General features: G+C 49.1%; 2 protein-coding genes across 2 annotated transcripts; both read right to left on the bottom strand.

The window, feature by feature from the left end:
* Positions 1 to 286: 286 nt before the first annotated feature.
* ezh2 (enhancer of zeste 2 polycomb repressive complex 2 subunit) lies at positions 287 to 12,278 on the bottom strand. Its single transcript, XM_080489215.1, is given in 20 exon segments — positions 287 to 751; positions 983 to 1,067; positions 1,154 to 1,163; positions 1,166 to 1,236; positions 1,333 to 1,414; positions 1,816 to 1,911; positions 2,783 to 2,961; positions 3,068 to 3,193; positions 3,558 to 3,693; positions 3,840 to 4,000; positions 5,776 to 6,001; positions 6,445 to 6,542; positions 6,652 to 6,815; positions 8,217 to 8,316; positions 8,443 to 8,610; positions 9,067 to 9,187; positions 9,264 to 9,383; positions 9,584 to 9,712; positions 9,905 to 10,028; positions 11,940 to 12,278. Coding segments are annotated over 20 exon segments (2,280 nt in total). The 5' UTR covers positions 11,963 to 12,278; the 3' UTR covers positions 287 to 690.
* A 5,379-nt stretch (positions 12,279 to 17,657) lies between these two features.
* LOC308125462 (uncharacterized protein) lies at positions 17,658 to 25,756 on the bottom strand. Its single transcript, XM_080489216.1, has 11 exons — positions 25,563 to 25,756; positions 25,188 to 25,230; positions 24,582 to 25,091; positions 22,572 to 23,660; positions 19,049 to 19,218; positions 18,849 to 18,969; positions 18,648 to 18,726; positions 18,327 to 18,463; positions 18,075 to 18,105; positions 17,907 to 18,000; positions 17,658 to 17,823 (listed from the first exon to the last, which is right to left on the bottom strand). Exons 2-11 carry the CDS (start codon positions 25,220 to 25,222, stop codon positions 17,810 to 17,812), a joined length of 2,280 nt encoding a protein of 759 aa, XP_080345342.1. The 5' UTR covers positions 25,223 to 25,230; positions 25,563 to 25,756; the 3' UTR covers positions 17,658 to 17,809.
* Positions 25,757 to 26,099: the final 343 nt, after the last annotated feature.

Raw genomic sequence — 26,099 nt, 5'->3', positions numbered from 1 at the left:
TATTAACAATATTAACACATTAGCCCCGCCCACTCCATCTTTCATCCTTCACACTGGTAGTAATGTTAACTAGTAGAACTTCCTCACTGGGTCCTGGTTCTTCACGGGGTCCCTCTTCAGTGTGTCCACTATCAGCAGTCAGACCCCCAGTGAAGCAGGACTCTACTGGACCAGGACTCTAGAGGATCTGATGCTAACTAGCATTGAGGCTACTGGAGGTCCCTGAAGAACCGCTTCCACAGAAACACTATTATTATTATTTTTCAGAAAAATTCAAAACAAACATCCTTTCAAAAGTCTTTTATTGTGTCACATTTTTGTCTCAGGCTTGATTTCGAAATAAGAGCCTGTGCAGGGGTCCACTGAGGTCAGGAGGCTGGTGTCAAATTATTTGACGTTCGAGGCATTGTGGGGAACGTGACAGAAGAGCCTGACGAGGCTGGTGTCAAATTACAAGCACCGCTGTGAAAAACCAAAAAGTACTTTATTTTGAAATCTTACACGTCCAAACCGTGTTAGCACCAGAGGGGTTCGGGTTGGAGGAGAGAACCCTGAGGGGGCGGGGCCAGCAGCCGACAGAGGGGCTCGGGTTGGAGGAGAGAACCCTGAGGGGGCGGGGTCAGCAGCCGACAGAGGGGTTCGGGTTGGAGGGGAGAACCCTGAGGGGGCGGAGCCAGCAGCCAGGTGGGATCAGGCGATCTCCAGCTCGCGCTCGATGCCAACGTACTTCAGAGCGTCCGCCTGGCTGTACCTGCACACAGGAAGTACACCGCCACAATAAAGCTGCAGGAACGGACCAATCAGAGCTGCAGGAACAGGTTCAGACATAATTTAATGGGTCACTCTGCAGCTCTCTGAAGACACTGTGTGTGTGTGTGTGTGTGTGTGTGTGTGTGTGTGTGTGTGTGTGTGTGTGTGTGTGTGTGTGTGTGTGTGTGTGTGTGTGTGTGTGTGTGTGTGTGTGTGTGTGTGTGTGGTCCACCTGTAGTCGAAGAACAGCTCCTCTCCAGTCTGAATGGCTCTCTTAGCGAAGATTCCGATCCTGTGATCTCCGTTCACCATCATCACTGCAGAGAGCAACACCAGGAACCACTAGCTTAGCATTGGGTGAGCGTCAGCTTAGCGTGAGGTTAGCATCAGCGCAGCGTGGTACCTTTAGCATATAGCAGTTGGGGTTCACACTGTGGTTCGCAAAGCGGATCTTGTTTCCTTTCCTCGTGGCGTCGACAACAAAGTCTGGAACACAGAGAAAATTTACCAACATTCACCAGTTCTTCACAACACACACACACACACACACACAGAGAAACAAACAAACACATAAAGCATTACCATTGTTGAGGTTGAACAGGAAGCTGCACATGTACTTGTCGTAGACCTTTCCTCTACGGTCGGCTTCATCCTGGGAGATGATCTACACACACACACACACACACACACACACACACACACACACACACACACACACACACACACACACACACACACACACACACACACACACACACACACACACACACACACACACACACACACACACACACACACACACACACACACACACACACACACACACACACACACACACACACACACACACACACACACACACACACACACACACACACACACACAGTTAGACCTACGCTGGTCCTCCACCTTGTGAGGACCTCCACCCCTCCTCCTCCACCCTGTGAGGAGCTCCTCGTCCACTGTGTGAGGACCTCCACCCCTCCTCCACCATGCGAGGACCTCTCCTCCACCCTTAGAGGAGCTCCTGCTCCACCCCTCCTCCACCCTGTGAGGACGTCTCACCTCTCCACAGTACTCCGAGATGAACTCGTTCTTCTGCACCGGCTCCTTGATGAAGATGCCCCACCCGGCCACGTCTGACGGAGCCAGCAGCAGGTGCTGGGAACAGCAGGAACATCAGGAGGAACAAGTGAGGAACATCAAGATGAAGTAAGTAAAATGTAAGTAAGTAAATTTTATTTCTATAGCGCTTTTCACAGACATGGAGTCACAAAGAGCTTCACAGTAAAAACAGATGAGAGAAAAAAAACATCCTAAAAACACAACAAATGCCGGGTCAGTGGCAGCGTGGGTCGTTTGGACTAGAACATGAACATGTAAAGAACATCAGGAGGAACATGTGAGGAGCATCAGGAGGAACATCAAGAGGAACATGTAAAGAACATCAGGAGGAACATGTGAGGAACATCAAGATGAACATGTAAAGAACATCAGGAGGAACATGTGAGGAACATCAAGATGAACATGTAAAGAACATCAGGAGGAACATGTGAGGAGAATCAGGAGGAACATCAAGATGAACATGTAAAGAACATCATGAGGAACATCAGGAGGTAGAACCAGCAGGAGATCGCATGACTCCAATAAGAGCTTCTTCCGTTAGAGCTGTTCATCCCTGTGTCCGCACGTCTCTGTGTCCGCACGTCTCTGTGTCTGCACGGCTCTGTGTCTGCACGGCTCTGTATCTGCACGTCTCTGTGTCTGCACGGCTCTGTGTCTGCACGTCTCTGTGTCTGCACGTCCCTATGTCTGCACGGCTCTGTGTCTGAACGTCCCTGTGTCTGCACGTCCCTGTGTCTGAACGACCCTGTGTCTGCACTCCCTGTATCTGCACATCTCTGTGTCTGAACGTCCCTGTATCTGCACGGCTCTGTGTCTGAACGTCCCTGTGTCTGCACGTCTCTGTATCTGAACGACCCTGTGTCTGCACGTCCCTGTGTCTGCACGTCCCTGTGTCTGCACGTCATACCTTCTTGGCTCCTCTCTGGATGGAGCAGTTCTTACAGGAGACGTTTTTGCTGTCCCAGTGTTCTGCAGCTCCACAGGTGAGACACAGGTCGGGGTCACACTCCCTCACAGCCAGGTAGCAGGGACACTGCTTGGTGTTACACTGAGCCTTACAGCGGCAGCCCGGGAACCGGTTCTGACCTGCGCACACACACACACACACACTTAACTAGAGCCTGGTTCCTTATTTCTTTCATGAGCCGTTATCAACTCATTGACGTGTGCGTGTGTGTGTGTGTAGGCTCACACTCCGAGCTGCACTGGCAGAACTTCTCACAGAAGTTCTGGGCGGTGACACAGGGACAGGAGGAGTCACAGGGCTGGCGAGGGTGGTCACAAGGTTGGTAGTTGTACACATGATTGGAGGATCCGTCTGTCAAAGAGATATGTGAGAGGTTCCGTCAGGGTCATGTGACGTGTGTGTGTGTGTGTGTGTGTGTGTGTGTGTGTGTGTGTGTGTGTGTGTGAGAGGTTCTGTCAGGGTCGTGTGTGTGTGTGTGTGTGTGTGTGTGTGTGTGTGTGTGTGTGTGTGTGTGTGTGTGTGTGTGTGTGTGTGTGTGTGTGTGTGTGTGTGTGTGTGTGAGAGGTTCCGTCAGGGTCATGTGACGTGTGTGTGTGTGTGTGTGTGTGTGTGTGTGTGAGAGGTTCTGTCAGGGTCGTGTGTGTGTGTGTGTGTGTGTGTGTGTGTGTGTGTGTGTGTGTGTGTGTGTGTGTGTGTGTGTGTGTGTGTGTCAGACCTTTCTTCAGCTGGATCTTCCTGCAGTGTGTGGCCCACAGTCGATGTTTCCTCTTCTTCTTCCTTGGGGGCGTGTCCTCGTCCTCCGCTGGCACCCGGGCGATGATGCTCGACTCTTTGACACGGAACTCGTACACCTGCAGGGACATGAGGTCTCACATCACTGCTACCTGTCTGTCTTCACCGCCACGCCACGCCTCACCCGTCTGTCTGCACTACCACGCCTCACCTGTCTGTCTGCACTACCACGCCTCACCCGTCTGTCTGCACTGCCACGCCTCACCTGTCTGCAGCTCTTGGTTCCAATGAGTCGAGCGATGGCGCAGTAGTTATCGTAGTACGTCCCGATGAGAACCCTAAAGAGAGAAGCTTCAGCTCCACTCCAGTCCACCAGCTCACTGCTCAACTTGATCTTCACTGGAGTCTGACAGCGAGAGTTCCCCTCTACAGAGACAGGCACACACAGAGAGAGAGAGAGAGCGAGCGAGAGCGAGAGCGAGAGCGAGAGAGAGAGAGAGTCAAATTACAATCTGAGGCAGGAAGCTGAAGGAGTACTGAAACTATGTTGTGTACTGAGGATGCCTGTCTGTGGTACTGGTGGACTTCATGTTCTCAGTGTATCAGTCTCTCAGTGTATCAGTCTCTCAGTGTCCCTGTGCCTCAGTGTCCCTGTGCCTCAGTGTCCAGGGATAGATCTTAATTTTTTCCCCCACTAGTTGAGCGGACTAGTGAGCCATGGGTTGCACTAGTCCTGCACCCAGTGAAATATATTTAGTTATATTAAAATCATCATCATAGAAATAACAATTGCTCTTTTATAAATGCTACATTTTGTGTTGCCGGTACATCAGCTTAGAGTTTTCTTCCCTCATGGTGGCAACAAACTAGAAAAACGGCTCAGAATGTAGTCGTCCCCCGTCCCGTGCGTACCAGAGAATTAATGACTAGTTTTAGACAAAAGATAAGTTGCATCGTACATTAACTGATATTATTCAGTGACTAGATGCATGACAGAGTCTAGTACTGTAGAACACAAACTGACAAAATGTGGATCCAGTTTGTCACTAAAATATTTTGAAAACAAATATTGAAGCACAATTCATGAACATTCAGACGTTCTTATTTCAGGTGTCTGATGGAGGGACAGCTTCAGGAACGTGCTCATCTACACTGCAGTAGGGAAGCACCCATCCATGTTTTTTCACTTCCGATCCCCAAATTTGTATATCTGCCCATACGATTCTGATAGCAGAGCTCTATTCGCTTTAATATTATCATCATTATTGTTATTATTATTGTAATAAACTCCTCTCTACAGGCAAGTATGAAATGTACTAATGTATACATGTATTCTCCCAAAATGCAACTTGAGGATAGTATCAGGTCAGAGAAGGAAACAGTACAAACTGTTTTTGTTTCATTTGGACAATGTGGGGGTCTGCGTGACGTCATCGTCTCATAATAAACTAGTTTTATCTTTAAACCCTCAGAATGACTTTATTAATCCCGGGGGAAATTCTTTAGCAGCGCAGCACCAACAGAATGTTTCCAGCTCTAATGCAGCTCCAACCATTGGGACTATTTTCAGGGAGTTTAGCGCGGAGTAGGACGCAGCTTCACGGAGGTGTGAATCGCCTGCTGACAGCCTGGAGGAGCTGCTGTACGTTGTTTTGATGTCAGTGCTGTTCTCCTTGGCGAGCTGGACTTTTAAAACGCTGACGTCTGGCTGCAGAGCGCCGCCTCGCTGGACTACGGCTTTGCTAACATCCACGTTGCTTTGTGGTGTTTTGAGCACAAAATAGATCTAAACAGCAACATGTGATGAAACGTTGGATAGCACAGTGCTACTTCCCTAGCCTGCTCGCTGGCTGGCTGCAAACTGTGGAAAGGATTTCCTGACTCATTCCTCCTGGTCTCATTGAGACCCGCCTCCCTTCAGGAAATCTAGTCCACAGTTTACAGCCAGCGAGCAGAGCAGCAGCAGGGAAACACTGTGGAGTCATTTCAGTAACAGTGAAGCAGACGAGGCTTCATGGATCAGAAATCTCCGCAGGTTGGATCGGAAATTTCTAATTTTGCACTGGTCCCACAGACGAGCCATCGGAAATGTGTAGTAGTCTGTAGAAATATGTACTAGTCTTGGACTGGCTTCTTAAGATCGACCCCTGGTGTCCCTGTGTATCAGTGTCCCGGTGTCTCAGTGAGATGTGGTTGCCCACCTGAGCTGCTGCTGTTGTCGTCCTTCTTGTCATCGTTGTCGTCGTCTCGCTCGTCCTCCCTGCTGCCTTCGCGCTCGCTGTCTGTGTCCTTGGTCTCCGAGGAGACGGTGGGTGTGGACGGACGGCTGTTGGCCAGACGACCTCGGCGACGCCCCGCCGGCCGTTTGGATGGCGTCTTAGGCCTCTCCGCCCCCACACCCGCCGGGTAGTCTGAGACTACGCTGTCCTGCAGGACAGTTACATTAAAGTAACTAACACTTTAGTAACCTGACACACTGGAAAAACTAACACTTTAGAAAGAAAGATACTTCAGCTCGTTAATGTTAGCAGCAACTTCAACGACAAAGTAACTCAGTTACAGTTACTGAAGCGTTTCATTCATTAATTTTTGTTGTATAGCCTCGTTTCCACTGCGCAGTATGTGTCCGTTCAGGACAGTTCTGTACAGAATTTCATGTGTTTCCACTGAGAAAACCTGTGGAGAGTACCGTACCCAACCATTACCATTGTTGGTCACTCCTCCGCTGAGGCAGCGAGCACAGCAGTACGGTTCCAGAGGGCGGAGCCACAATGCAGCCGTGTGCTGATTGGCCAGTGACAATAGTCACTCTGGACAAGCAGCAATATTTCATAAAGTAGCTGTGATTAGCATTAGCCTGTTTCACCGACCTGCACCAGGTACATGTAGCAGTCCAAGCCGCAGGGTTTACTGTCCACCAGGTTCTCCAGGTTCTTCCTCTTGTATGTGTTGGGTGTAGCATGGAACGCTACGAGAGGAGAACATGAACAGTGAACGGAGAGCAAATGCTGGTGTAGTACAGGAATAGTAATGTGTAGTACAGGTGTAGTGATGTGTAGTGATGGTGTAGTACTGACGGTGTAGGAAGCAGTCGTATTTGAAGCAGCGTCGACAGAACAGAGTGTGGAAGGAGTGCAGACTCTGCTCACGCTGCACTGAGCGAGCGTTCGGACCGTCGATGTTCGGCGTGCATTCAGGAGGAAGAGCACCGGGAAGCTGCTGCTCCGTCAGCTCCTTGTACCTGCAGCACACACACACACCTGTAATATTTACAGTAGAACCTCTGACAAGCAGACCCGGTAAGAGCGACACCCTGTACTGGACATGTCACTGAGCACGGACACATATTTACATGTTAACACACCTTAATGAGGACAACCTGCCTGACCAGGACAACCGACTGGTTTTCCTGGTGAATTTCAACCTGATCGTCACTAAAACGGCCAAAATACTCCGGCTGGACCCGATTATTGGAAAACTCAGATGTTGTGGTGTCAGAAGATTAGTTTTGAGATCTTAATAATGGTGGTGCTGCTCTGTGAAGCTCCTCTCCGTCAGCTTCTCCATGAGTTCTGCATTACGTGTCTGCAGACTGTGCCGGGCTGCGGGTGATACACGATTGTATCCATACTCCAGTCCTGGTTCACTTCCTTAACGTTCCATCACGTAACGCAACGATCCCGAAACTATCTCCACTTCTGCTGCTCGGCGTTCTCCACCTTTCCATTTCCATTAGCCTTTATTTAGTCAGGAGAACCACACTGAGATTAATAATCTCTTTTACAAGTGTGTCCTGGCAAACCAAAGTACTTTATGTTTCACTTCAGGAGTTCTGAGTCTCTGAATCTTTATTTGTTTTTAAATTGTGATAGTTCAGTACAGTCGCTCTGGAGCATGAGCAGTCAGAGCGAGCGGATCGCGCGTTCGACCTCAAGAGGGTCGGAGCCTGGTGCACAGGGTGGATGACGATTTTGACGTCACATCTACTTTGCGCACACTAAAGTTTCCCTTTCCCCGAACAGCAGAGAACATAAGGCCCGTGGGCCAAAACCCACCAAGAGGCTCCAATCTGGTCCCACCAAGCAAGGAGGTTTTAAAGGATTTATACAAGTTTATTTTGACATTTCATTATATTTTGCACCAGAATGTTTCATTAAAATTTACTTTATGTTGAGATTGTAATCCTTTTCAGTACTAACAGTTTGATCTTGTAAAAATATAGATAATTTCACTACATCCACTGTGACCACAACAAAGAAAAACTTTGAAGTGTAAATTTAAAGGTTATTATAGCAATATTTGACCAGTCTGGTCCACTCAAGATGAAACTGGACTGTCTGTGGTCCCTGAAGTAAATTAAATCTTATTTAATAATTATTATCTATACATCTTATACACACATATGGTTCAGTCATTTGCTTTCAACTAACCATAAAATATTTGGTGTTTGGTTCATTCAATATAACTGGTCCTACTATTTGTCCTTGTGACCCTCCGAAGAGAGGACACCTGTCTTCAGGGATCACTTGCCCTTGGATTTTAGGGCATTCCTACATCAGAGGTTTTACTGTACATACACACACACCTGTAATATATATATATATATATATATATATATATACACACTCACACACTCACTCACTTCTCCTTGAGCTCCTCAGTAGAACCTTTGTCGGGGAACATGGAGGAAATGGCTTCGAAGATCTTGTCTGAGGGGAACTTCTTGCTGTCCAGGCTGCGACCTGCAAACCACCAACACCTCAGTAGCTGTCGGCTACACATGCTAATGCTAACACCTGCGCTCAGCCAATCACAGCTCCCTGCCGTACCGTACGGCGTTGTGTGTCTCCAGGTCCTGTCAGACTCACCCTGGGTGGACAAGGCGTCCTTGCGCTGGTCCTCCGAGTGCTCCTTCCCGTCACACAGGTCCACCTTGAAGTCCTGGTCCTCCTCCTCGTCCTCATCCTCGTTGTCGCTGTACTGAGCCAGAGCGCTGACCAGCTCCACGAAGATCTCGTCGTTAATGAAGCCACACTCTGGAACCACGGCGGCGTCAACGCAACAACCCAACGTCACACAGAGTCACACAGCAGCTATACTGACAGAACCAGGTCTGACCTGGGGACCAGAACCAGGACCAAAACCAGGTCTGACCTGGGTGCCAGGAACAGGACTGACCTGGTCGATCAGACATGTTCATCTTAACGACTCTACAGACTAATGTTAAACCTGGAGTTCCTCAGGATTCTGTCCTAGGACCTTTACTCTTCACTTTCAACCTGCTTCCTGTAGGAAGATCATCAGGAAAGACTTTGATTGATACACTAAATCTCCTACTCTTCCTCTCTCAGTCACAGGGAGGCACTCTCAGGTACCGAAACATGGTACCGTTTGGTTTTACGTGAATCAGTACTCGGGAGTACCGAGGGAATTCAGTCAGTACATATCAAGTACTGAACTGTGCCGGAGTGCAGCTTGGGAGGAAAACTCACCTCGGTCTCCGTGGACTTTTCCATCATAGTTCTTGATGAGCTCCTCAATGAAGGTCCCGTCCTGGTCCAGGACTTCGTCACCCATGTAGGGAATGTTGTGGAGTACTGTCTCGTCCTCCACCTGAAAGCGTGCACGCACACACAATCAGCCTCCATTCTCCACCCCCCCCCCCAACCCCAGTGTTCCTTATGCTCACCATGAAGTTCTGCTGCAGCGGAGACCACGAGTACATGACGGGAACAGAGGCCACAGCGTTCAGGGTCTTCAGGGGGATCACCTGCCTGGAGAACTCGGAGAACCCACTGTCCACCGTGCACTGCGCCCACACACACACACACACAGACACTGTTCATGGGGTGGACACAGAGTGTACTTGAGAAGAATCCAGTCCAATTCCAGTCGCCTATCTGGACTTCAGCAAAACCGGTTCAAGCCGGTTTGCGTGACAGAAACCGCTCAGTGTGGGGGAAGAGGACCAAGATGGCGTGAAGGTGCGCCCCCTGGTGGTCTGCTCACCTCTCGGGTCCCCCTCAAGGAGCTGACTGACGTCATGATGTGGACCGGCTGGATCCGACGGGTCCTCCACTCTTGGTTCAGAAGGTCCGTCCGCTCCAGGATCTTCTGCCGGTTGGTGTTGAACATACTCTGGAGGGGGAGACACAGGGAAGACAGAGACACAGAGGGAGACAGAGATAAAGGGGGAGACAGAGGGGGAAATACAGGGGGTGAATGACAGTTTATGTCAATCCATAGTTCATCTAGAAATAATAGTGTGTCTCAATCCTCTCCTCGCCTCCCTCCCTCTCTCCCTCACGTCCCCCCCTCCCCTCGTCTCACCTTGACCTCGTCGGCCCGTCTGAAGCGTTTCAGCTGTCGGAGTCTCATGTACTCAGACTTCACTCTCCTCTTCCAGCAGGCCGGACCTTTGTCCGAACGCTTCCCCGTCAGCACCATGGTCCACCTGAGGGACAGACAGCCAACCTCTATTTGATGACGTTAAATACAATTCATGTTACTGATCACACACAACTACCTGGTTCTCTAGAACTTCACTACATCAAATGTCCTGTCAAAACCAAACGTCCTGAGGGTAGACTGTAGAAAAAGCAACCATTTGAAAACGGCAGCCAAGGTGGAACTTTCTGGAAACTCTCGAGCTACGTCGTCGTGTAGCCAGAGGGTCTGTTCACACCCCCTCTTTGATCTGGACCAGAGTCTCTTCAGGGTCTGTTCACATCCTGTTTGTTCTGGACCAGAGTCTCTTCAGGGTCTGTTCACATCCTGTTTGATCTGGACCAGTCTCTTCAGGGTCTGTTCACATCCTGTTTGATCTGGACCAGAGTCTCTTCACCTCCTGTTTGATCTGGACCAGTCTCTTCAGGGTCTGTTCACATCCTGTTTGATCTGGACCAGAGTCTCTTCACCTCCTGTTTGATCTGGACCAGAGTCTCTTCACATCCTGTTTGATCTGGACCAGTCTGTTCAGGAACAAACCGTTTGGTGAACACTCCCACCATCTCTGAACCGTTGCTAAAAGATCTCTGGTCTCACTTCGTTTACTAACAATCTTTCTAGTGGGCGGGGTTAGAGGACGTGATGTAGAGCACAATGCATTCTGGGTAGTAAACAAACAAAGCTAACCGAGGGAGTCAGATGAAGCAGAAAGAAATAGTAGGGAAATATCTTACGGCCAGACGTGGAGTAGAGAGGGTGGAGTAGAGAGGAAGAGGTAGTGAGGAAGAGGTAGAGAGGAAGAGGCAGTGAGGAGGAAGTAGAGAGGAGGAAGTAGAGAGAAGGAAGTAGACAGGAAGAAGTAGAGAGGAAGACTCATCTATATCTGGTCTGAAGACTATATATCGTGGTTGTTTGTAGCTACCCATAAGCCACAAGTGAACTCGCCGAGACACCATGGGTTAAAGGGGCGGGACTTCCTTATTTGGTCTGGACCAATCAATGAGCCGTGTTTCTTCTTCACTTCCTTTCTGGTCAGAGTTTGTTTCAGGCGACAGCGCCCCCAAACCAGCAGCAGGTGGAAGTGCGTGACTCTTTCCAGCCTGTCTCGAAAGTCAATGTGAAAGCAAACCAACCAAATGAAGGGGTGAACATTCTCGGCTCCGCCTCCCAAGTGAACAGAGTCCCGGACTATCTCAATATGGAAGACCCCTGAGGAAACATTTTTCCTGGTCTCCATGTTGGCACTAACTTGCAGTTGTCGACATGCTCAGTAGAGCCAATCAGAACAAAGTTTCCACTGTGGTCTCCCAGTCCATATTCTCATGGACTTGGTACTTATATTTTGACAGTCACCCTAATAACAATCCAACTTGGTAGTTTTATTGTGACAGTCACCATAATAACAATGCAACTTGGTGGTCTGTCCACAAGAACATCCGTGTTATTGTGGCGTAAATGTGAAACATTTTTGAGTTTTCAGATGAAACGTTGTCATGGAAACGAGGCTTTAGAGGAAGTTCCTACATTAATACAAAAACAACAAACGTTTCCTTCAAGTTCTGAGGTACTGGTGGACAAAGAACGGTTTTGCTGGGGATCGTTCAGGACACTGCTGTTATGAAAACTTTGGTCCCCTTTGGAAGGTGCTTCCATCCGGAAATGGAGCTCTGCAAGAAGCCGGACCTGTTCACCTGGAAACTAGACCGAGTCCCGGTCCCGGGAAAGGTACACCTGGTCGTCCTGCTCGGTTCGGGGCGGGTTCGCGTGGTTAAGTGAACCAGATCGGTTCGTGTTGGAACGGATTCGTTCCGGAAGCAGAACTTGTCATGACACCCGGCGAGCGAGCAGCGAACGTCCGTGTCATTAAGCCGGAGCCACCTGTCCAGCTACAGCCCCGGACCCTGACAGCTGGTCTTACCTGAGCGGCGGGTCTGTCCTCATCCAGCGGGGACTCAGTGCTCATCCAGCGGGCCCACCGGGACCGACACACCGGGGGAGTGGTCCTTTGTGCGCGGGGTTAGCGACGTTAGCTCGGCGGCTAGCTTAGCACCTAGCTTCAGAGAAACCGGCTTCAGGAAACCTGGGACGGTCCGCAAGGAGCCTTCTGATCCGGTCCAGCCGAGTGCTGGCTCCGTGCGGGGGAACAGCAGCGTGTGGACCGGGTCTGGTCCGGGTTCGGTACCTGGTTCTGCCTCGAGCCGGACTCCGTTCAAACCGCTCTCCGAGTCCGCCGCACGCTCCAGAGGCGCCAAACGTCCGGACCAATCACAGAGCGTCGTGCTGGACGGCCCCAGTGAAGCGCCACGCAATTGGTGGGCGAGCAGCCAATCAGGGAACGACGAGCGGTGGGGGGCCCTCTAACGGGGACATGTGGACTGACTCTTTGTTCTCACGTGAGACCAGAACCAAGACCATGTAGTCCACCTGAGACCAGAACCAAGACCATGTAGTCCACCTGAAACGAGAACCAAAAACAGAACCAAGACCATGACGTCCACCGGGGACCAGAAACAAGACCCTGTAGACCTGTTGGCTCCAGGTTTGTGGTTCCAGTAGAACCTGGTTCCACTGCAGAAGAAAGTTCAGCTTTAAAACAAACTATTAAATATCAGGAACGAGAGATGCTCTGGTTCTCCGAGGACTCGACTTTGTTCTAGAATTTCTTTTTACACAATCAGTGGTGAAGAAACAAAGGGATTAAATCATTAAAAAAAAAACAACAACATTATTTTGAATAAACTCAGCTACTTCAAATTCTTGTTTCAAATAACTTCAGAAATCACTGGAGCTGTTTTTTAAATGCAAACGGTGAAAAGGCGTCACAAAACATGTGAAACCTCTGGAGATTAAATTTAAACTTCCTCTGGAGATTAAATTTAAACTTTCCTCCATTGGAGATTAAATTTAAGCTTCCTCTGGAGATTAAATTTAAACTTTCCTTCACTGGAGATTAAATTTAAACTTTCCTCCTCTGGAGATTAAATATAAACTTCCTCTGGAGATTAAATTTAAGCTTCCTCTGGAGATTAGAACAAATTGAATCTGTTGCTCTAGCACAGGGGTGCTCATTACGTTGATTGTGATCTACCAGTCGATCACAAAGGTATTGTGGGTAGACCGCCTGGCATTAAAAAAATCAGATGTTACTTTAGACTGAGCAGGGGAACCCGACAAGGCTCACCACTCAGCCCGGGTTTGTTTTGCTTAGTATTAGAACCACTAGCAGCAGCGATCCGACAGGATGAGAACTTTTGCGGAATTGACATCAAGGGATCTATTCATAAATTGATGTTATACGCGGATGATATTTTGCTCTTTGTATCGGATCCTCGGGTATCTATTCCTTCAGTGCTTAATATAATTAACTCATTCTCCAAATTTTCAGGGTATAAAGTTAACTGGGCAAAATCAGAGGCCCTGCCATTGACAAAGTTTTGTCCCACAGCATTGTTTCAGGAGGGTAATTTCTCCTGGCCTAGGCGGGGTTTACAATATCTTGGCATTCTGTTTCCTCCTCATCTGGATGATCTTATTAAAGTGAACTTTGACCCACTGATGCAAAAAATCTCTGTCGATGTGAAACGTTGGTCATCATTGTCCTTGTCTCTCTGGGGTAAGGTTAATGCACTTAAAATGAATTCAATTCCAAAACTCAACTATCTGCTACATTCTCTCCCCCTACAGATCCTCTAAGTTATTTCAAAAAATTTGATATTATTTGTAAAGATTTTCTCTGGAATGGTAAGCGCCCACGAATGCATCTTGGGAAACTTCAACAGCCTGTAGAAAGAGGGCGCCTGGGACTTCCAAGACTACTCTTTTATTACTATGCATACAGCTTGAGACACCTTGCACATTGGGCATTGCCTCCAGAAAGGGCCCCACCATGGCACTCCATAGAGCAATCTGCAGCAGCACCTTTACCACGAATAAACTGTCTGTCAAGCAAAATTAGGAAGGGTGACAAATTCCACCCTATTATATCACATCTTCAGGAGATGTGGAAAAAAATTCTAAAGATTGTAGATGTTGACCCTTATTTAAATTGCACATCGAGTATTTGGCTGAATCCAAAAGTTTGTATTAATAAAGTTTCCTTCTTATGGACTGAATGGTTGGATAAAGGGATTTGCACTATGGGGGACCTGTACAGTGGAAATATAATTAAATCATTCGAGGATCTATCACAACAATATGGGCTGGGCAGGAACCACATGTGGAAGTACTTTCAGATTCGTCATGCTTTGAAAGGAGTGTTTAGTTCACACTATCGGGCCCCACAGACTGCAGATCCAGTAAAGGAAATTTTTAAGATATTTGGTGGGGGGGGGGGGGGGGGGGGAGGCTTCAAAATATTACAAGTTGTTGTTCAGCCTCGGTGAGAATAAAAACATGGCCTCTCTGAAATGGGTATGGGAAAAAGATTTAGGGATTTCTTTTGATGACCAGGAGTGGGCAAGAATATGTGCCAATGGTTGTACTTTATCCAGAGACCTAAGAGTGAGACTAATGCAGTTTAAAATATTACACCGCTTTTATTGGACACCAAGTAGATTATTTAGAATGGGGTTGCTAGATTCAACATTATGTTGGAAATGTAAACACTGTGATGGTACTTTAATACATGTGCTGTGGTCTTGTCCACAAATTCAACTGTTCTGGATGAGAATACATAATTTTATACAAAATGTATCAGGTGTACACTTGGATTTCTGTTCATCATTGTATGTTCTTGGACACTCAAAGGTTTTGCTGAACTTGCCTAATGCACTGAAGGACTGGACACAGACTGTGATCATGATTGGAAAACAAATTCTGCTCAGACACTGGAAATCCCCAGGAACTCCCCCATTTGATGAATGGACCGCTGAACTGTCAAAGGTTGCTGCATATGAAAATATGTCTTACAGGATCACAAATAAGGTGCACAAATATAAACAGAAATGGGGCAGATACATTGCAATGATGACTGCATGAGGAAGGGACGAAGGTACTGTATGTCCACAACTATAAAACAGAACCTCAGTTTCTTCTTTTTTGTTGTTTTTTCTCCGGTTTTGTTTTGTTTTTTGTTTAGTTTTTCTTTTAGTACCAAAGCCATACAGAATGAGTCAATGGTCTCCCTCTGTTTGTTCTGTTGGGTGGGGGGGGGGGGGGGGTTGTGTTTGAAGAGTTTTATACAAGCATTGATATGTATATATAATTGTGTTTTGTTTGTGGAAAAATAATAAAAATATTTAAATCAAAAAAAAATAATAATAATCTGATGTCTGCCTATCATCCATCCCGTCACTTGATTGATATACAATGCAGCCAGTCAGATGACATCAGACACTTAGGTCACTGCACATGCTCAACCGCCGGAGAGTTACCTCCAATATGGAGCCCTCAGTATGTTCTCTTAAACTCAATAAAGGATATAAAAATGAGTGGTGGAGCTGGACCAAGTGAGAAGACAAAAACGTATCACTTTCATACGGAATGGGAGGAGGACCTTCTTTTTCACGATGACATTTCAGCAGCACGTATGCCTCACCTGCCATTCTACCATCACAATACCGAAGAAGGGAAATGTGGAGCGGCATTATCGGACTGTTGGTAGAAAATGCGACACCGACTTTCCGCCGAAAAGCGAGCTGAGAAAGAGGAAATGTGAAGGAACCGAAATGCCGGTTGTTTGGACAGCAGTCATTCTTCTCACAGCCAACTTTAAAGGCGAAAGACAACACCGAAGCATCGTTCCGGGTGAGTCACCTCATCGTTAAGAACTAGAAGTCCTTCCAAGACGTTGAGATGGTAAAAGAGGCATTCCTTGAAGCAGCTGACTGCAGAGACGTTAAAAACAAGGCAGGAATATTATCTTCGATCAAAACGCTCCAGCTGTCAAGAAGTACAGTTACATGGCGCAGTGAAGCCATGGCCGAGGATTTGAGCCAGCAACTTTGAAATGACATTGCAGATTGCCAATGTTTCTCACTGCGGTTGGACGAGTCTACAGACGTTTCATTGGTATGGTGTTTACCGATATGACTACTAAAGAGGAGCTATCACCAGTACTGCCCATGAAAGAACAGACGCCAGGAGAGGACATAGTTCAGTCCTTCAAAAACCTTATGGTGAAAACCCAGCTCCCATCGTGCAAATTGGTGTCCATCACCACAGATGGAGCAACTGCAATGGTTGGCCGAATGAATGGATTTGTTGCCGAGCGCAGGGAGGACCATGCTTCCCCCTGACTTCCTGAATTACCACTGCATAATCCATCAACAAGCATTATGCTCAAAGAGATCATGGATGTGGCAACGGAGCTCGCCTGCTCTATAAGACGGTTATTCCCTGCACATCTGGAGAAGGCTGCCTGCGACCGCTCTCAGCTGTTGCTGCACTGTGACGTGAGGTGGCTTAGTCCAGGGAACTTCCTGCAACAATATCCGAGAGTTCTGTCCGGAGATTAAGGAGTTTTTCCGTGTCGCTGGACATGTAGAATACCAGCAACTAAATGACGGTCAGTGGCTGTTTGAACCGATCTGACAAACGGGTTGAACGACCTTAATCTAGAGCTGCAAGGAAAAGGCAAAGCGGTGATCAATATGATCAGCTCAGTTAACGCTTTCAAACATCTCTCCTCAAGGCTGCGGCGCCATGATTCGGCAAACTCCCAGAACCTGGCGTCAGAGCTGGAGATGTAAGAGAAGGCCTGTGTGAAACCTGACAGTGCACGCTATGAGACAACTCTCTGTCTGAGTTGGACAAACGGTTTCAAGACTTTTCTTTGCTGGAGTCAGTTGCCACATTCCTGTGCTTTTGTTTTCAGGAAGATGCTGAGGTTGATTCACTCGCATCACCAAACTGTTTCGCCTGAACTCTTCAGGAGTGGAGGACGAGATTCTGACACTACAAGCCGACATTGAGCTGAAGTCCAGAGCTCATGGACAGTTCTGGAACTTACTCAGAGGAAAAGCAGCCCAACATGAGGAAGTGTGCCTCCTCCTTGACCACATTATTGGGCTGCACTTATTTCTGTGAGTCAGCCTTTTCCCACATGATCATGAAGTCAAAGAACCGTTCCACCATGACTGATGATCCTTTGGAAGCGTGGTTGAGGCTGCCGGTCAGCAGCTGCTGTCCAGACCAGGCGTCCCTGGCTGCTTCCATTCAGTGCAAGTCGTCACAGTAAACTCAGGTCATGACAACAAATCTACATAGTTAATTGTGCTGTGTTATGCAAGGTACACCAACATACATTGTACATATAAAGACTTCTCAATTTGTTTATAAATAAATATAACTTTTGCATTTTTGAAGTAGGTAGATCTTTTTGACTTGGATCATGTCCCAAGCAGCTCACATGGTGAAAAAGTGTTGCACCACAAGGATTCCAGACTTAGAATGGAACGCCACATCTGAAACTAACCAAATATTCTTGGACACACACACACACACACACACACACACACACACACACACACACACACACACACACACACACACACACACACACACACACACACACACACACACACACACACACACACACACACACACACACACACACACACACACACACACACACACACACACACACACACACACACACACAGCAGTGTGAAGGTGGTTGGACTCAAACGGGGCTCATGAAGAATCAAAAAACATTTTATTTCCATCTCAACGTGAGAACATGAAGTCTGACATGAACGACTGAACCACAGGAGCTTCTTCACAGGTTGACACAGTCCAGAGGTCACCGGTCTGAACCAGAGACGTCCACATAGTCCAGAGATCACTGGGTCAGCGGTCTGAACCTGTGAGCAGAGACAGCTTCAGTGAGACAGGACACGGAGACGGAAGAAAGAGGATGGAAGACGGACGTGGTGCATCCAGGTACCTGTGGAGCCGCAGTGGAAGTTGGGCCGTCGGCTGGTGAAGCGTTGGTTCCTGGGGGGGGCGGGCCCATGGGGGGCCACTTCTCTCCTGGGCCCCTGACAGAGGAACACATTGGACAGTCAGTGGGAGCTCAGTGTGTCCATGAAGGCTAACAGTTGTTCTCACTCACCGTCCTGTCCTCCATCCTGCTGTACTGCTGCCTGAGGACACACACACACACACACAGACACACACACACACACACACACACACACACACACACACACACACACACACACACACACACACACACACACACACACACACACACACACACACACACACACACACACACACACACACACACACACACACACACAGGCGTGAGGATAATGCTGGAGCAGCAGTGTGTTCCTATCACGGGGAAGGGGAGGTGTCTCACTTGGCTGCAGCTGGGGGGCGCTGTGCCCCGCTGCTCCCTGGGATGGTCACCTTCACCTCCTCCAGCTTCTCCTGCCGCCTCCTCTCCAGGTCGTGTCTCAGGTCACCTGGACCTCGAACTGGTGGCTGGCTCAGTCCCTGCAGACACCAGATAGCTATCCGTGATGATGTCATCACCTCCGCGATGATGTCATCACCTCCGCGATGATGTCATCACCTCCGCGATGATGCCACCACTCATGGTCACGTCATCAGATGTCATCAGAATGTCATCATCAGCCACTGTGACATCATCAGATGGTGACAGGAGGCGGGTCGTTACCTGAATATGTAGCATGGACAAGAACGGCTCTTCATCATCATCTTCATCCAGCAGGGAGCTCATGTTGAGACTGAAGCCTCTGCAGAGACAAGAGAACCTTAACCACTGGAGAACCTTCATCACACCAGAACCTCCACCACACCAGAACCTTCACCACAGAAACTCGGGATGAAGGAGGTTCTCCAAGGTGGCGTTCCTCACCTGTTGGAGCTGAACCGCCGGTCCAGGGTCAGCTCCTGAGCCTCCTCTTCGCTGCAGCTGATGTTTGGAGGAGCAGAGAACCGCTGGTCTAGGGTCAAACTTCCTCCTCTGAAGTACTGATCTGAGAAGAAGCAGCACACACGTTGTTGTCCAGCAGACGTTTCAGAAGATGTTTGTAACACCTGGTTCTCTGTGCTGACCTTTGACCTGGTGCACCAGTGTGATGATTTCCTGGGCGAAGGTTCCACTGTGTATGCTGGATTCCTGGAATGTCCCAGAGTGCTCCAGCATGGGCAGGAAGTCCAGACGCTGACGACCCACATGGACCAGGTCCAAGGAGAGCTGTCTGTCTGCCGAGTAAGACAGGGTGCTGGGGGGGAGGGGGACAGACAGACTGAAGTCAACTCTACATGTTCTCCTAATGAGCTCCTCTGACCGTCTGATTGGTCTTTAATCTACACTCAAAACATCAAATGAGTTGAAAGAACAAATAAGTGAAAAGAAAGAGTCTTTACCTTACCGCACACTTACCGTCCACCACCTAGAACCTCTGATCTCAACTACAGAGGTTCCCCAGGAACTCAAACCACTTAATGTGATGAAAAAACATTTAGAGAAGGAACAGAGACGGTTTAGAGAAGATAAGAGACGATTTGAAGAACCCAGTAGGTCTGACGGCTGGGTCAAAGTTCACACTTCTTTTCTTTTCTTAGGTCTCAGTGAGGGTTTGTAGTCCTGATCTTCATCTCAAACATCTGATTCTTCATAGTTGGACTCTGGTTCTGCTTCCACGGTGTCACTGCGTCTCCTGGAGGAGATCCAGATGGATGCTCCTCAGCTCCTGTCCTTACATCAGGAACATGGAGGCTGATTGTTCTCCAGACCTCACAGCAGAAGACGTTCACAGCTTCGTTGCTGTTGGTCTCTTTAGTGTCTCTCAGTTCACTATGACGAGTCCTGACAGTCTCCATCTAAACCAGCTCGTCCATCAGGAGTCCAGTTTTCCTCCAGCCACCACCTTCTGGTAGCTTCCTGGGCGAAGCCTTGACATCTCGGGTGTTTGGCTCTGCTCTTCGTTTCTTCTCTTCTTCCATGAGTGGATAACATTTCCCATTCTGAATCCCTCATTGCTCCTCTTCTTCACCATCATTTGATGGAGGCTGGTTTGGTGTTTGAGGAGTTCAGTCTTGGTAAACATCTCTTCATCCTTTTAAATTTCTGACCTTGTGTTATTAAATATCACTGAAACATTAGCTCCCTCTTGAAAACGTCCTCGTCTTCCGCTTTCATGTGGGTTTTTCATCTCATTCACTTGTGTTGTACCTGGTGGCCCAGTCCAAAGAACTTCCTGTCTGAGGCGTTATCAGGTCCAAAGAACTTCCTGTCTGAGGCGTTATCAGGTCCAAAGAACTTCCTGTCTCATACCCTTTTTCCACCGAGCTGGTTCCAGGTCTAGTTCGGGTCTGGCATAACTTGGCATCAGTTCTTTGTGTTTCCGGCTCTAGACTCTCAAAGCCTGTGCTGAGCAACACCAACTCTTTGCTGGGCCAGAGCTAAGGACTGAGTACATCAGGGGCTGGGGGCGGGGTTATTGGGACCAGCGACACTGGTGGAAATGCAGAACCGCCTTTTTAAAACGCAGGTAGCCACTGCCAGTTGGCTTTTTCAGCTCCAGATCTCAATGTAGAACTGCAAAGCCAGGAACAACGCTCACACGACGCCATGAGCTGCTCCATCGTTGTTGGGTAAACGCCAACGTAAGCAATGACGTATTGACATTTACAGTAACGGAATGTTGTGCCCCTTACTTGGCTCCTTGCCAACAGGAATGCAACCTGTTTTTAGAAGTTGCGAGCTTTGAACCAAAGTAAGCATGGGCATGAGCACCAGCACCAAACTAATACCTGGTTCTTCTTGGTGGAAAAGGGGTATCAGACATTTTTGGGTACAAAGAACTTCCTGTTTGAGACTTTCTTCCTGTTGGCGATCTGAAGCTCCTACGACCTCTAGTTTCGGCTGGTTTCTCTGTTGCCTCCAGTTTTGCTCTACTTTCTTCATGTCTTTGAATCTCTTGCGTCAGTTCTTGTCGGTGGGTAAACATGGTGGTACAACCCACCTTCCCCGGACGCTGACAAGTTTGTCCCGTCTGAGTCTCCCGAACATTTCATGTTCCGTTGATCGCTTCTTTGTGTAACAACCATCAGAAACCTTCTGCTAACTTTCCAATTCCAGCAAAGTGCATTGAAAATGTATGTTGTTGCTCCGTTTACTGGATCTTCGGAGGTCCAGCACCTCGCTGCTTCTCAATCTCAGTTTAAGAATTCCAAAATATTTACAATGAAATATTGCTTTTCGCTGATTAAACAATGAGCACTAGATATTAAAAATGGTTTTGTTCATGAACGAGGAATGGTGTTCTATTTGATGGGATTATAATACCGAATCTTGATTAGCAAACAGGAAGTAGATGGACTCTACCTCTAGTCCACCTGAAACAATCCGAGATGTTCGTGAGGTCAACTCTTCCTGCAACCTGCTGTTCTCCATTCACCAAGGTAACCTTGCCGTCATGAAAAATCAGACATCACAAGAAGTCTGTAGAACCTTGTGAGAACTTGTCAAATTGAGCTGCAAAAAGTTTGTAGTTCCTGGCAAAATGTTCAGGGGAATTTGTGGATCTTCCCCTGATTGAGGTACGTCTTGGCCAGGAGCTGGTACGTCTTGGCCTGGAGCTGGTACGTCTTAACCAGGAGCTGGTACGTCTTAACCAGGAGCTGGTACGTCTTGGGCTGGAGCTGGTACGTCTTAACCAGGAGCTGGTACGTCTTGGCCAGGACCTGGTAAGTCTTGGGCTGGAGCTGGTACGTCTTGGCCTGGAGCTGGTACATCTTGGCCTGGAGCTGGTACGTCTTGGCCTGGAGCTGGTACGTCTTGGGCTGGAGCTGGTACGTCTTGGCCAGGACCTGGTAGGCCTTGGCCAGGACCTGTTACGTCTTGGCCAGGACCTGGTAGGTCTTGGCCAGGACCTGTTACGTCTTGGCCAGGAGCTGGTAGGTCTGAGGCTTGCGGTGTTACATCATGGTTCCATCTAATGAGACAGGATCGCCTTCTGACAGGACAGTACATTGAGTTGTTCTGGTCTCTCCTCTCCAGGTGGAGACCAGACCAACTCTAAGAGGAACATCTCTATAAATATCAGGTTTTCATGGGACTGGCCTCCTTCTTCTGCAGAGAACATCACACAGCTGAAGCTGTAGTTTTAGTTAGAAACTCCTTCATTCATCAAAGCTTTTCCAACGCGCACCAGAAACTCCTCTTCAGTGTCTTCAATTTCCTCTGACTGACTTCTTGGTGAAGTTTGATCTGGTCTCAAATCTTTGAAGAGTGAAGACGGTGTCATTACTTCACTGGTGTCTGAGGTTATCCTCCATGAAACAGCTTTCTGAATCCTGCAGATTAACTCCATCAGTCTGACTCTGGTGAACAGGTTTAAAACCTCTGACTGCAGCGTGGCACTCTACAACCTGACGCCCTGTGGAGTGCTCTTCAGTGTGGCATCGTGATACGAGGCGTGGTGCCCTGTGCAGCATAGTGCCCGCCTTCACGGTGTGGTACTCTTTAGCATGGCGCCCTGCGCAGCAGCTTCCTTCCCAAGTTTCAAGGGGAGTTTAGAAAGAGAGTGTGAACTTTGACCCTTCACCCTGTCTAAGTGCAGTACTCTACCTGTTGTGCTGCGCCGGACGGCTCATGTCCACTTTGATGGTTAGCGTCTCCTCCGTGGCCACGGCAGTGTTTTCTTTTTTGGAATGCTTCCACACGCGCTGCCTCTGATGGGTCATTTTGTGGTCAGGGTCCTGGTGTCGGTCCGGTTCTACCCAGGTGTCGTCCTCCAGCAGTGGGTCTGTGTGGGCCTCCCTCAACGGTGCATACCCTCCCCTGTGCGCCTCCTCAGGCACCTCCTGGTATCGCTGGGAGGCCTGTAGAAAGCGGGTCTGAGTCTGGGGCAATCCGGCTTTCGCACCACGATTGTGACTGTAGTTGTCTCTCATTTGATGGGAGGTGCCACTTTGTCTGTGGTTCAGGGGTCCACTTCGGTTCTCAAACCTCATGGGGGATCTGTCCTGTTGGGGTGGTGGGCTCCTCCTTGGTCCACGAAGATCCTGAAAACGATGCTCTCTTGAGTCGTGTCTGAACTGCTCCTGACTCCTCTGCTTGTAGCCAGGACCGTCAGGCCCCGCCTTCCTGTCTCCGCCAAACTCCTCCCATTGTGGTGGTTCTCGACCGCTCCCTGCACGGTGACCATGGTCTACGATAATTGGCCCAGACTGCCGGCCATCTCTGGGGAGGTGGTCATCTCTTCGGGGGTGGTTGACTCTGGGGGGGTGGTCGTCTCTTCGAGGGTGGTTGTCTCTGGGGGGGAGGGTGTCTCTGGGGGCGTGGTTGTTTCTTCGGGGGTGGTCGTCTCTGGGGAGGTGGTTGTCTCTTCGGGGGTGGTCATCTCTGGGGGGGTGATCGTCTCTTCGGGGGTGGTTGTCTCTGGGGAGGTGGTTGTCTCTTCGGGGGTGGTCATCTCTGGGGGGTTGATCGTCTCTTTGGGGGTGGTTGCCTCTTCGGGGCCAGTCGTCTTTCAGGCGGAAGTCATCTCTAAGGGGTAGTTCTTCGCTACGGGGGGGGTGGTTTCGAGGGGGGAAGTCGTCTCTGTAGGGGAGACCGTCTGTGGGAGGGAGATCCTCTCGAGCATTTCCTCCAAACCCCCCCCTGGGAGAGCCCACCGAGTACCCCTGTCCCCAAAACTCCTCCTGAGCTCTGAACCTGTGACGGCATAAGAGGAGGTGACAGGTTCAGCAAAGACACAAACAGCCGTCACAAGTAGCTTCAAACACACAACGGAGATCAGCACCGAGCTCTTGAGCTAAACATGTGAGGGACAGAGCGCCATCAGGGTGTAACGGATCAAATCACAGTCCGGACCAGGCCGAGAAGACCCTGGAATCAGGCGCAGGTATCGGTTAACGATGGTGACTGTAGAGAATTCTTTCTTAGCCTAATGACACCGAAACGAACCCAGAACTGCAGAGAAACCGCGTCTCTAATCTTTACGTTCAACACGCAAATTAATTTGCAAAATGCATCATAAAATTAAACAAACTCAGAAAACTGAGGAAAAAGATCGGAAAAACTGCTGAGCGAAATCGACGGGACAGTTTGTGGGTTGGGCTGAATCCAACTAACGTGTTTATCTGACGTTCTGGCAACTTCTAACTCTTTATTTGGTTCGGTTTGCTTTCACGCTGCAGACAAACTGCCTGGCGACGTCATGTAATTACAACAGCTGCTGGTTTGGGGGGCGCTATCGCCCGAAACGAACAGTGACCAGAGAAGAAAGAAACTGACTCATTGATTGGTCCAGACTGAAAGAGCAAATCCTGCCCCTTTAGCCGGATAGTGGCTAATGGTTAGCAACAGACAACCGCGGTACATCGTCTTCACACCAGATGTCCATGATCTTTCTCACTTCTTCTTTCTCACTACAACTTTTTATTTCTTTTTCGTCGGCTTCTGGTCTGAAATCAGTCCTGGTCTGGAACCAGATCTGGAAATAGTTCTGATTCAGAACTAGCCCTGATTGGGAACCAGTCCAGGATGTGGTTTGACGGTTACACTGCTGACTGCCCCTCAAGAAGGACAAAGAAAGACCTCCTGATGTCCTGAAGAGGGGGGGGGGTGATTTACCCCGGGTGGTGGTTCTCATCCGAATCTGCTCGGTGCCTTTTAAAGGGGGGGCTCCTGTCGTGGTGCAGAAGAGGAGGGGGGGGCCGCTGTGTATTCCTCCTCCCTCCCTCCTCCTCCGACCTCCCCCTGGGGCTCAGCTCCCTGAACTGACCCCTCCCTCTGCCTTGCTCCTTCCCCCGGTGTGGGGGGGCTGCATGGGGCAGCTGTTCCCTTGGTAACCTGGTGGGTGACCGAGACGAGCGCCCCCTGTGGTTGAAGTGGGGGAAGTGCGGTCTGAAACCTCGCCCTTGCTCCACTCCTCGCCCGCCGTCCCACTGCAGGTGGGAGAACCGCTCCTTGAGTTGGGGGTGGAGGTCCACCGGCCCCAACTGATGCGGCCCCCTGAAGGGGGGGCGTCCAGGTGGAGGAGGCCTTCTGTGACCTCCTGAGTACAGCTCCTCCTCCCTGAAGTCCTCAGGGGGGTTTCGGTCCAGCTGATGGTCAAAGTCTGGCTCCGCCCACGGGAAGCTCCTGAGGACACACCAGGATCAACACAACCCCACATCAGACACACGTTCTGTAAGAGTGTGTGTGTGTGTGTGTGTGTGTGTGTGTGTGTGTATATACCTGTATCCAGGTGAAACAGACCTGCGCCGGGACATTTGTGAACCTGAAACAAAAAGTGTGTCTTCAGAAAGCTCGGAGGAAATAAAAATCTTTTTAAACTAAACCAACATCTCCATCCTCAGCTCGGTAGGTCCAAGCAGCGGCGGAGGGATACAGCTGCTGTCAGCGGATTGATCTGGTTGTTTGGGGCGCACGGATACACAACGATCTATGAGCTTCAGGCTTACAGACGTAAATATTAACCGACATCACCGACAGTCAGAGGCACAGGCAGTTGGACCACTGAAATGACAACAAATCTTCTGATGCGTTCCATCTTCATTCTGTTGCAGGGCTAATGCTAACGCTAACTAGCAGCCGATGCTCAGGGCTTACCTTGTCACCGACGCGCCGCGGGGCCGACAGACGGATAACGGGAGCGGATATTAAGTGAAACAGATACAAACTGTGGCAGTGTGACGAGTTTCCAGCTTAAATACGCCGAAAATGTGGCTTTGTTCACATTTAGCTGATAGCCATTAGCTGTGGTACATGCAGAGGCTTCTCTTCTTCCCTACAATCCTGCATACGAAGCTGCGCGCTGCAGGGCCCCCTGCTGGTGCTACACTGTCACTGCAGGCAGCACACTGTCACTGCGGGCAGTACACCGCCCCCTGCTGGGGGTACTCTGGTACTCTGTTGGATAAGTAAACAAATATCAAATACTACAAAGCACAAATTATCTGAAATTACAAATGGTATAAGCAGATTAAACTCCAAACTGGACTTATCAGAGGAGGAAATTGTCCACCCGAAGGACCTTCAATCTCAACTTGATCCAAGGTATCTAGAAAAAGCAAAAGGAGCATTCATCCGCTCAAGAGCACGATGGAAGGAAGAAGGGGAACAACATTCCACATTTTTCTTTAATCT

Source organism: Lipophrys pholis, assembly GCF_963383615.2.
Source record: "Lipophrys pholis genome assembly, chromosome: 20".
Taxonomy (NCBI): domain Eukaryota; kingdom Metazoa; phylum Chordata; class Actinopteri; order Blenniiformes; family Blenniidae; genus Lipophrys; species Lipophrys pholis.
Note: the sequence above shows the minus strand (reverse complement) of the source record. Positions and strands in the feature narration are given on the sequence as shown.

Bases quoted from the DNA above. Each gene is read 5' to 3' on its own strand.
- LOC308125462 (XM_080489216.1), bottom strand. From the start codon at position 25,222: ATGTCCCGGCGCAGGTCTGTTTCACCTGGATACAG. The intron at 23,661-24,581 runs GTAAATCACCCC...ATGCCGTCACAG, and splicing joins GATGAGAACCACCACCCGGG to GTTCAGAGCTCAGGAGGAGT. The intron at 18,001-18,074 runs GTGAGTGAGAAC...TTCCTCTGTCAG, and splicing joins GCAGGATGGAGGACAGGACG to GGGCCCAGGAGAGAAGTGGC.